Source organism: Vidua chalybeata, chromosome 5 (genome assembly GCF_026979565.1).
Source record: "Vidua chalybeata isolate OUT-0048 chromosome 5, bVidCha1 merged haplotype, whole genome shotgun sequence".
In the NCBI taxonomy this organism is placed as follows: domain Eukaryota; kingdom Metazoa; phylum Chordata; class Aves; order Passeriformes; family Viduidae; genus Vidua; species Vidua chalybeata.
In genome coordinates, this window is record NC_071534.1 from 52,161,673 (window position 1) to 52,174,400 (window position 12,728).

General features: G+C 36.3%; 1 protein-coding gene across 2 annotated transcripts in view; it reads right to left on the minus strand.

Moving 5' to 3' along the window:
• GRM8 (glutamate metabotropic receptor 8) overlaps positions 1-12,728 on the minus strand; it is a 304,196-nt gene that overhangs the window by 62,608 nt on the left and 228,860 nt on the right. For both annotated transcript variants that reach the window (XM_053942640.1, XM_053942642.1), the window contains exon 7: positions 3,091-3,227. In XM_053942640.1, the coding sequence (XP_053798615.1) occupies positions 3,091-3,227 (137 nt within the window). The remainder of the gene's footprint in view (positions 1-3,090; positions 3,228-12,728) is intronic.

Below are 12,728 nucleotides of genomic sequence, written 5' to 3' on the forward strand. Positions count from 1 at the left end.
TGGTGGTGAAAAAAGAGAGCCAAACAACATTCTAACACATCCTTAACTTAATGAGAGTTAATTAGGGCATCCTTAGATAAATCCTTTCCTGTTAGATTTGTGGTCTATGTGGTTGGTGTGATGGGTATGAGTACCCATCAATCCAATCATATTTCAGAGTTCCCCTGTGTACATATTCATGAGGCAGAAATAATGGACTGAAAAACTACAGGCTTAATGAAAAATTTAGAAATCTATGGGGAGATAGAAAAAGGTAGATCATAATGAAATTAAAATTGAAGCAATTTTTTCTGTATCTTTTTTGATATTACTATATAACTGTTATGTTAGTACTAGCATTTGTACAAAATGTGTTTATCAGTTTTTGAGTTAATTTAATAAACACTAACTTTTCAGAAAAATGTAGCAATTATCAAAATCTGGAATGTATTCCATAATAGTTATGATAAGGATCTAACTGTAGTGTTTTCCAGAAATTAATGTTTAATATTAAACTTATTTAACCATTTTTTTTTCCTTTCATGCCTTTCAATAGACAGATATCAGGTTAGTGAAGGGAAATAACGCTGCCACACAATCTGCAACACACGGCTTCTGTTGGTAGGATTTTTTTCTATTTGGGCAGAATAACTAAATAAATGAGTCCCTGACAAGTAGTTACAGATATTAAATTGTAGCTATGCTAAAGTGGTTTAGCAGCTGTGAATGAAAATGGGGAGTCATCATATGTGTTATTGTGGATAGCACTCAGATAATTATTGCAAAATAGTCTGAACAGGAGAATAATTTGTAAATATTTACTACACTGTCTTTGTAACTCTTCATCAGGAACCTCTCGCATGGAAAACCAGAGATATTTCAAACCTTCTTTTTGTTGTTTTATTGAATTCACTGCATGAACTTGCTTTGGTGGATCTAGTCATCAATTCACACTGCTGCCCTTCTCAGCAGCCTTTAGCAAACAACACTGGTATTTCACATTTGCAGAGATACCCAAACGGCTAACACAACTTAAGTATATTACATATCTAATAAGGAAAGAGATTAACTTAATTTTTCTTCTTCTCTCTTTGCACAAAGACATCTTCTTCCAGAAAGAAGTACCTTGGACCTAAAAATTTCTCAAATTAAACCTTGATGCCTATCTGTCATATAAATCTATGTAATATATCCTCTGAATTTTGTTAAGATGGCAATTTTCATCCCAAATATAATTCCATGCACAAGTGGAACTTAACTAACCCAAAACTTGCAAAGCACATTAATACAACAATTAAAAACACCATCTAAAGATGGGTAAATTGTGGGGTTTTATTCCTTCTGCTATGAAGTAATAAGGGACAATACAAATCCTAGTTATTAATGTAGAAAAACACTAAAGTCTCCCTTTATATTCAAGGAATATTTTTATTGCAGTAGTTCATCATCCCAATGTTTTAACTAAATCAGAAGTGGTTAAAATTCAAACTTGTCTTTTATGAAACACATTTGCATCCTCTTATATTATTTGAAATACCTGGGCAATTTACCTGTCCCCATCATTTTGTCTGATACCTTTTTTTAAAGGAAGAGTTATTATTTCTTTGCCAAACTTATTAATCTCTCTGAGGAATAACAGATATAAAGTTATTTGAAAATACCATCTGAAGGAGCTGATAACTACACGACCCATCTGACTTGAAAATATAAAGAATTTGATTCAGGCTATTGTGCAATCTTTTACTGTCTTCTCAAGAACAGAGGGGAAGTGCTTTGTTCTGCCAGCTGACAGAGAATAAATAATATTTTTTAAGTGTTTAAAATAATTTAATACTCAAATGAGTATTCTCCAATGTCAGTATCATAATCCAATTGGTTGAACCATAGAATCATTTTGGTTGAAAAGACATGTAAGATTATCAAGTCTAACCATTGGCCTCCCCTGGTGCAGCTTCTAATAGTTTCCCCTGTCCCATCACTTATTTCTTTCAGGTAGTTGTAGAGAGCAGTAAATTCTCCCCTGAGGCTCCTTTTCTACCTAACAGAATAACCAAGCCCAGCTCCCTCAGCCACTCCTCACAAGATCTGTGCTCCAGACCCTTCACTAGCTTCATTGCCCTTTTCTGGACATGCTCCAGCCCCTCAATGTCTTGTAGTGTTCAAGGGGAACCTTATTGGCCCCTACAACTACTTGAAAGAAGGTTGTAGATGGGTGGAGGTCAGTCTTTTCTCACAGGTACTGAGTGATAGAACAGAAGGAAATGCTTTCAAGTTGTGCCAGGATAGGTTTAGATTTCATAAGAGGAAAAAATTCTTCCACTGTAAGGGTAGTCAAGCAATGGAATAGGCTGCCCAGGGAAGTGATGGAATCACCATCCCTGAAGATATTTAAAAGATTTGTAGATGTGGCCATAGGGACATGGTTTAGTGGTGGTCCTTGCAGTGTTTGCTTGATGGTTGGACTCAATGACCTCAGAGGTTTATGCCAACCTTAATGATTCTATGATTTGATAAGCTGCAGCCTCTCCAGTGCCAAGTACAGAGGGACAGTCACTGCCCTGGTCCTGCTGGCCTCACTCTTTCTTGTACAGCCAAGATGCCATTAGCCTTCTTGGCCACCTGGGCACACTACAGATCCTAATCAGCTGTGTCAACCAACACTCCCAGGACCTTTTCCGCTGGGCAGTTTTCCAGCCAGAAACTTGCCCTCAGACTGTTGGGGTTGTTGTGACCCAAGTGTATGACTCATCACTTCACCTCGTTGAACCATGGCAATTGATCCAGCCTGTCCTGAGTGCTCTTTAGAGCCTTTCTACTCTCCATCAGATCAGCACTCCTGCTCAACTTGGGCCTCGTTCTGCAAACTTACTGAGGGTGCACATGTTCACCACATCCACATCACTGATAAAGACATTAAACAGGACTGGCCCCAGTACTGACCCCAGGAGAGCACCACTTGTGACCAGGTGCTAACTGGACGTAACTCCATTCACTGTCATCTCTGGATGCCTTGGCCCTCCAGCCAGTTTTTTACCCAGTGAACAGTGTGCCCATCCAAGCCATGAGCAGCCAGTTTCAGCAGGACAATACTAAGGGAAACAGTGGACTTACGTTTAGATGAAGTTGATTACTCCACTGCCCAATTACTTTGTATTCTGTACTCTTGTTGGTGATTTGATACTGAAAAATATCATAGCGTCCAGGAGCATCTCCATTTTCATTGAAAACCACAGGTGTTCCAGCACTCCCTGAAAAAAATATTAAAAGCAGTAAATACCCTTAAAGGAATTTTAAAAATATACATTAAAGAAAAAATACTAATTAGAAATTGAACAGGTTCTTCATAATGCAAATATAGTATAATAATAAATTCAAAAACCTCCCCAAAACAAAACAAAATGTATGTTATTATCATCATCACAAAATCTACACTATGATTCTATGAAAATAATTTTAAGATATAGTCCTTTGCTGTCTTTTTCTCTGATTCTTTGGTTGAGGGTGTTTTGTGTGTGTATTATAGAACATTAGGCAATTCTAGAATAAAACAGAAACTAAGGCATTTCTTTTGACATGAAGAAAGACATAATTTCACTTTAGGATGTGTATACTTGGCAGTAGGCAAAAATAGCAATCTTGTGATGAACTACATTAAAAATTTCCCAGTTAAGTACAAAAATATTGTTAATATCCTCAACTTAGAAGCCAATACTCATAAAAGACCTTGAGATGCAAATGTTTAAATTGTGTCACAGTTAAGTATGCTGTTTCTAACACTGACCACCTATGAAAAGGTATTTTATCAAAATAAATTAAGTACATCAGCTGTGCTTGTTGCTCTCTCCTCTATACACGGCACTGCCTGACAGAAAAGGCCATTGCTGAAGCTGTCAAAAGTTATAAATCGACACTGTTCTTATTTGATCAACAAAATGTTCAAAGATTGAAAACTACACATCTACCTTGGCAACCAGACCAGCCAAATTAGAACATATTTTGATGGATTCCTTCAAGGTGACATCAAGGACCTGCACTACTGCAGAGACTTCAAAAGCTACACCCCTTCCCCAAATTTTTATATATAGATGAATCATATTTATAGTTGAGGTCCATTGAAGAAAAATTAAAGTATGCTAATGTTATTTTTCAGTGATTGTTGAAATTTATCTTCACTGGGGGAAAACCCAAACCACCACAAAATGCCCTCACAATATTTTCATGTTTCTCCATGTAAACACCCAAAAAAAGAATAGCCAGTTCATAGTAAATTCCTACACTATAACACATGTTAATATATTGGCTAGAGGCACTAAGTCCACTGTGAGTGGTTTCCAGAGAATTAAAAAAAAGCTTGAAATTCTGGATACCTATCAAGAAGAAGTAAGCTAGTAGAAGTAGGAGCAGTATACACACTCCAAGATTACAACATAAATTCTTCTTGTATGTCTGTCTGTCTCTCTCCCATAAAGTATTTTGTTCTCTAAAGCATTTTGTTTTGTATAACAGCTTTCATATAAAATTGATATCCAGTGAAATAAACAGTGTTTTGAGAGTGACAAGTGGCACATTAAATACTGTGCCAATTTCACAGTTTTGCCAAAAAAATTCTGGCTGCAAAAATTGGATGTGAGCAATCATGGAAGATGAGTATCAAAAATTATGTGTGGTAAAGACTTAAGACCCCATGAAGATAGAAGAGACTCTACAGAAAATTTTGGAAAAGTCTTCATGCTTTGCTCCCAATTCTTTTGACAGAATGAAGGGCAAGAAAAATCCCAGTCTACAATCTTTCAAGCAATAATATTATTCTTCACTGGTCACACAGCAGGTTGATGCAATAAATTTCTTCCACCCAACAAACACATCCTCAGCTGCTGTTGGTACATAGTTATGGAGGTAACCTTCAAAACATTACTGTATAGTAACAATAGAATTCATCTTTCCACTCTGCAGCATTTGAAGACCTCATGAAAAAACAGCCATTTTTATGAACAGATAGGAAATATTCTTGGTATACATTAAGAGCAATGGGAACTTAAGACATTATTATGCTCAGCAATAAGAGTGTGAGCTTATAATATATAGCAGGCTTTAAAAATATCTTCTGCTGGTTTTAGTTGCCATAAAGTTAATTTTTTTCATAATGGGTTTACTGGGGCTCTGGTTTGGATTTGTGCTAAAAACTATTGACAACACAGGGATGTTTTAGCTATTTCTGAGCAGCATTTACATAGAGTCAAGGTGTTTTCTGCTTTTCGTCCCATTCCACCATCGGGGAGGCTGGGGATGCACAAGGAGTTGGGAGGGGACCAATCAGGACAGCTGACCCCAACTGACTCAGGGGATATTCTCTACCATAAAACATCATGTTCAGTATATAAACCTGGAGGAGAAGAAGGAAGAAGGGGACAGCTGGGGAGATGGCATTAAGTCACTCACTCTATGTGTGATGCTTTCCTGGAGAGGACTGAACACCTGCCTGCCCATAGCATGTGGTGAATGAAGTCCTTTTGCTTTGCTTATGTGTGCAGCTTTTGCTTCACTTATTAAACTGTCTTTATCTCAACCCATCTGTTTTCTCAATTTTACCCTTCCAGTTCTCTCCCGAGTCCAGCTGATGGGGGAGGGAGTGAGTCTGTGTGATGCTCTGCTGCAGGGGTTAATCCAAAACACATGTACAAAGTGACTGACTAGTCCCAACCAGAACTATCTTTATTTTTTGGGTGTAGTGCTGTTCTCAGCTAGAACACAACAGCATCTCATGCTGAGCACCACAATCAACAGGGACATAGCAACTTGCTAAATTCAGCAGCCTCACCAACTGAGTCCAGCAAGATTTTTCCCATGTGGCAAAAGTCAAACAACCTTTGTCAAGTTAATAAAATCAGGCTTGCTAAAAGCTGGAATAAGTCACAGAAGATTTACACTCCCTAACACTGAGCAAAAACCACTATCCCTTTGTTAAACAGCGGATTTTAGAAAGTGCAGTAACAGTCACAGTGCCTGCCCTAGAGTATATTTGATTGTGTTTTAGCAATGCTGCCATAACTTGTATATTCTGTTAACAAGGAGACTATTGCTTTAATCCATGTCTTATTATATTTGTATTCCATTCTGGAATGAAACATTTAATGAACTATAACTAGGATGTATGCATGACTGGATTGTTCTAATAAACCATTAGCTACATAACCAGGAAAGCAAAGTTAAAGGCATTTGCAGAAAACCTGTGGATTTGACCAGTGGTTCCCAAAATAGTGAATAGAAGATGGTAGCAGAAGCCTTGAAAGTGTAAGGACAGAATGGAAGTGTAAGACAAACTAGATGTCTCAAGGCTATAAACAAACTACCAAGGGTTAATTAATATTCTTTAAAAATGTTAATCTCATCTGAAGAAAAATATACCCTGGTGAATGATCTAAATGAAGAGTGCATCTGAGAATGGATAGTCCTCAACTTGAAAAAGTTTTCTAAGAAAATATACTTGTTGGATAGTCCATCAAATTAAAGTGCATACTTCTGTGGAAAAAACTGATTAACACTGTAGAGAGAGCAGATAATAAACCATGTCCAGAAACACTGTAGCTGACCATAACAGCTAATCTCATGTGAGGAGGCAAACTTGGATTCAGTATACACACTCAAACAAATGCCATTGAAGTATAAAAGTGTCTCTTTTTCTCACAACCAGATATGCAGAACTGAGCACTCTTGGTATCTGGTACTGCCACATATACTCTATCAGTACCATTGCAGGGAATTGCATCATAGTTCAAGTTCAAGACAATTTAAATGCTCCTCTTATTGAACATTGAGGTCTACCTGCAAAACTTAAATTTAACACACTGTAGAGAGAAATAACACAGAATACAACAAAGACCTGAGGTAGCGAGCCAGGACTACATAAATTCCAGCTTAGATAAAAAGTACTTTGGGAAACCACAACAAACAGTTCTTGAGTATTTATACTAGAGAACAAACTTGGCTAGCTTCATTTGGGAACCACATTCAGTGGAAACCATAATAGGAAAAATGTTACTTTTGCTCAGGATAAATGTTCCTATAATGCTAGTGTAGACCACCATAGAGAATAGAAAAAGCAGGCTGCTTTTTTAAAAACAATTTCATTGATTTAAAATTTAAAAATATCTTTAAAGCAATCATTTAATAAAATAGCTAAAGAGAAATGAGGGAACTATGTCTTTGAGCCTTTTCATATTTTATTCTATATGTGGTTGTGTAATTTCAACTCATGAATGACTCAGACAATTGTATTCAATCTGTCACCATTTTAACTAAATTTTTAATTTATTCTGGATGTCTAGAACAAAGGTACCTGGTAGAATTTCCAGATTACTTAGTAAGCTTGGCTAACTATGGAAAATCATGTGTGAGCTTTTACATTCTTCATCTCTCCTTCATACCAATCTTTTTCAATTTAGTTGGGGCTGGGCTGGGTTTTTTTAATATAAAGGCATAGTTACTAACTCATTTTGAGATCTGTTTCAGAAGTATCTCTTTGTTGAGCAAAGGACTTATTTACAATTTTTAGGTATAAAGTAATATTCTGGTACTGAAATAAATTCTCCCTCCTCCTTCTCACTTTGCAGCAATCAGCATTAAACAAAGCTGGATGTTAAACTAGCACCTCAGCTAGACATTTCAGAATGTTTCTGCGACCTCAGCTGTTTATGAGCCTTTCAAAATGCAGGTTAAAATAGCCAGAGAAGTTATTTAAAGAAGAAAAAATGGTAAAATATATGAGGTTTTTAAATTTGATTCAAAGCTATGATGGACCCTTTTGAATTTTCAATGCCTTATATAGATATCAAGGAGGACCCTTTCTGATAAGCAGATGTTGTAGTACAGGTCCTTTGTGCACTGGACTTGAAAATTCACATTCTTCTGAAGAAATCATTAAACATGTACCTTGATCTTCTTGAGGTGCTGCTCAGCAACTACCTAATCCTTCATGTGCCTATATTGTCAAATTACATTTCACATGATTCTAAAATATCTCCTCTTGTACTGCAGACTGTAATATTAGATCCCTGTGAGGTTACAGCATGCACTTGGCCAATACCTTCCAGTGAAATTCTCTTTACATTTCATGAAGTGGACAAGAAGTGCATTTACTAGTAAACCACAAGTTCATGTGTAGTACTGGCCAAGTGCATATAAAAATTATTAATATATAAAAGTTCTTAAATTAAGAACAGCACTGAGCTTTATTTAAAAAATATTTTAAATTAAATCAACACATTTGGATTCTTCTTATAGGAAAATCTTTTTTATTATGAGGCCCTTTTACTTCAGTACATTGACAAAAGTGTAGAAAAGTGGTTGTGCTGATATGTCTCACAACTGCCATTTACAAAATATTCCAACTCTAGTGGAGCAAATTTCATTATAAAGCATGATACCAGATACAAATCTTTTATTTCTGAAATCACATGTCTACGGATTTATGTTATTTTTTTATTTGAAATTAAAATTACCTAAGCTAAGTCTTCATCCTTTGAGCGGTTCCACATAAACTACTTTATCTGCTATGAATCTAAAGAACTAAGCCTGGATTCAATGGTAGGCTTAGGAGAATGGAAGTCAAGCAGTTATGTAGTGCATAGTAATACAATTAACTATTGTGTATCAAAACTTCAGAATGCACCATTTCTTAGCATTCAGCTTTATGGAAAGTTTCATCAGATTTGTAGATCAATTCTTATTTCATTAATTCATGCAAATAATTTCAAGTACTAGAGTTAAGGGTTCAGATTTTTTTTTTTTCCATGATCATTTCATTTAAGTAGGTTTTAAAAGGAAAAAGTACTACAGAGATGTAGATTAATGAAATTGTTCTCAGGAAAGTAAAAAGAGGGAGAATAATAATTTGAACTTTCAGTACCAAAAGTTCCCAGAGAGGAAAAATGCATAAAGAAAAATTAAGCAGGATGTTAGTCAATGAGACAAATGCAATAGAAGGTTGAAATGGAATAAATGGAAAGAGTAAATAATAGGCTGTTATAACATATAATAGAAAAAAAAAAAAAACACAGAAAATTATAAACATCTAATCAGAACTAGCAAAAGTTAATTTCTGAATGTCAGGCTGTCAGAGAAAGAATATACAGTACAAGCTATGTGAGGTTTGTAACAAATGAAGCTGTTATCTGCTCAATCTCCACACAGCAGACATTTTAAAACAATGAGCAACGTGGTTACTAAAATATAAAATGATGATTGTATTCCACCTATTCAAAATCTGAAAAGACTTCTTTTCGTGCTTACCCTACATGTTTCAGTTCAAGATTAGGATAATAAAACAAGTTTTCATCCATTTTCATTACATACAGACCTTTACTGACATTTTAAATATCCTAAGATACTGTATACATCCACACAGATATGCAGAATATGCAGATGACAGAGAATCTGTGCCTTTCTGAGGCAGCAGCTGGAGGCCAGATGGATACCCTGGGGTATCTTAAATGGCATTTGATGCCCATGTTTAGGCAATTTATCTTACTTACCACAGGGCAAATTCTGGCTGTTCATGTATGAATGCACAAAATAGAATGAAAGAGAAACTAGGAGTGGTACAAGAAATTAATTATATACAGATTTAGGGTATATGTAATACAGATTTTGGTGGTACCCTTTCCAAGGCTTATAGAGAAAGTAAACTATTTGGTATTGAAATTAACTGATATAAATTAATTCCAGGTCAGGCAGCAGAACTTTACTTTTTTGAAGCTGATGGATGAGAACTTAAGCTGTGATTTTGCACAGAGGCGTATAATTTATTTGATGTCTTGGTCCTCAGCATAGTGAAAAAATTAAAATTGTGTATTTCTCTGAAAGGAACAGTTCATTCCACTCTTGTATAACATCAGCCAGGGCAAGTACCGTAAGCCCATGTTATTTAAAATAACAAATAACAAGTAGAGCTTTTTTCCTTACAGAATCTATTAGAGCTTCTTCCCACATCATGCACAGAGACATGCATCATAAAACCTACCCTGAAATGAATAAAATTCAGTGATGAGACTGAACTCTAGCTACCAACAGTATAGGGGTAGTAAAAAGCAATTTGCCCTATTATTAACTAGTTGGTGTAACAGTGGGTTTTAAAAGTAGTGATCTAAATGCAAACTCTGGTTCATGTAGTCCTTCAGCTACAACTTCAAGTATATACAGGAGAGAAATGAATCTACATTTTCCTTGTTCCTTATTTCTCTCCCCCAGAATCTTTTATTGGCTACTCTCAGCAAATACACTACAGTGGTGACATTTTTTTTTTCTTACCCTTTAACAAATAACTCAACCCAGAATATAAAAACACAGAACTCTAGCTCCTCTCCTTACAGCACCTTGAGTCTACTATCAGAAAATATGTATATCTGTAATACAACTGTATCACAGATTAAACTTTGAATTTTGCCAGATAAAGAATTAAAATTGGTAGGCACCAGTCTGTCACCTGCTATGCTATGATGACACAGAATTGAGAAGGCAGTTTTGTGTCTCTACAACATCTCCCAGTCTGGACTCAGCCCATTCTCTGCTCAACAAGCCTATGCCTTGACCTCTCCTCCCAGAGGTGGATCAATGCTGTGTGAATGACCTTCCCTATTCCACTGCTAGCAGGGAGGGGTAGGAGATGTAGCTGAGCTACTTCACAGGAATGTGCTACAGCAAGGCAGGAATTATCACTGTGGCCTTGTCAGAAGCATACATCAATCCTAGGAAAAGAATGTGATGAATGAGATTCTGATGGGGAAGGAGCTACTGAAGAACAAAAATGAGCCCCTTTGAACCTCTGCTGCCACCTTAGCTTTGGTCCTTTCACCTCTGGAAAAGAGACAGCTCTGTCCACACATGGGAGGGGGTTTTGAGGAGAAGAGAGGAGGAAAAGAGTGAGACAAAAAGCTTGCTGTTCTCTACATGTAGCCAAAAAGCTCAGTGCTACCAGCATATTTGAAAGAATACAGCTTCTTTTCATTCTGTATTCAAAAAATCCATAGAGACAGGTTTCATCTTAAAATCTACAGCATATATTGTGAGCCAGAGAAGATTGATTCAGTACTACAGCTGAAGAATCCAGCAAGTCAAAAAAGCCAACAGGCTCAGGGAACGGATATTGTATGCAATGGGAACAGATCACTCAATCCTCTAAAGATCAACGCACGGAATAAAATTCAACTGAGAGATAAATACTACTCTAGTAACATACCAAAATAGTAGCAGGGTGATATGACATTATCTAATATAAGATAACAGCTTGTACTGAAAGAGGAAGCTATAAGAGGGTAGTTAGGTTTCTCATATAAAAATGTGTGAATAGATGCATAAAGTTTTGTTTTCACAGTATTATATACTGGATAGTATCAAATGCTCTTTGGTGGAAAATGGTGATTTTAATGTTATCAAGTATATGTGCATATTTTGGTTTTAAATATTGTAGTTGGGCATTCTTTCTTTTCAAATATATTTTGCAGCACAAGTAGTAGCAAGCACATTTCTTGTAATTCCTCTGAGAAGAGTTCATGGTTATGATTCTCCACACCAAAAAAAAAAAAGAAAAAAAAGAGTAGCTGACACATATGCTGGGACATAAGTGGGATTGAAAGTGTGAGGAGTCTTTTCCACAAATACAACCACAAGTAATTTTTTAGTATTACCAAAATGAATACACTTTAAGTAGACATAAATTTCTCTATTAAATCAGGATCACCTGCAGATCCCAGCAACACAACCATGTTATGAGAACATTCCCAGATTAAAAGTGTTTTCATACCATTTATTTATTTTGTCATGATTCTTTTGGCAATAAAATAAAAAACTTCTTTCAAGAAGCTGTAGCTATATAAATCCATTCAAAGAGATCAGAAGAGTTTGAGGACATTCAGGAGTGTCCAAGATGTTCTGCAACTTTTTTTACCTAAAACTCTAGTTATCCAGGAAGCACAGAATAATTGTCTTCTGACCATCAGTTTATCTCAGTGTATACAAGGACTCACAAAGACATATTTGAGAACTACATGGCATGGGTGCACCCTGCCTGTATCTGTCTTCACCATTAACTATCGTGAGATACTGGGGATCCTATTTATCCTTCTTGTTCCATTTTTCCTGCTGTGTGTCACTGCTTGGTTAGGGTTTTGCTGTGCTTCAATCCATCTTCCTTTTATTTTTTTGGGGGGCAGGGGAAGTTTGTTGTTTTGGTTTTGTTGTTTAGGATGTTTTTTTGTTGGTTTTGTTTTACTAGTCCCAGAAAGATGTACTTATTCCAGCACTGCTGGAATAAGTGAAAAATGTGACAGCAGTCACATTTTTTGTCAGGTTTCAGGTAAAAGCATATCAAGCTGACAATTGACAGAGTGTCTTTCAGATGATACCAGACTTTTCTCATCAGCTTGCACATACTGAATGTGAGAAGGCAGAGATGAGTTACAGCTGTCTGCTTCAGACTCCAGTCTGAGCATTTACTTCATGCCAGGATAAAAACATGCCAAACGGATACATACATACCTCTGTGAACTTCAGGAGTCAAAGGACACTAAGATAAAGTGTTTCAAATAAGGAAACAACTTAGTTAATAGTAGTAACTTACAAGTACCTGTACGGTCTCAGAAAGAAGGATTTCTTCCCTTTCCACTCCAGAAAAATCCCCCTGCTATGGAACCATGTGAGAGAAGGGAAACGTTGAGCTCAGTGAAAGTTGTGCCCAAAAGGTAGTGGGGCTCATA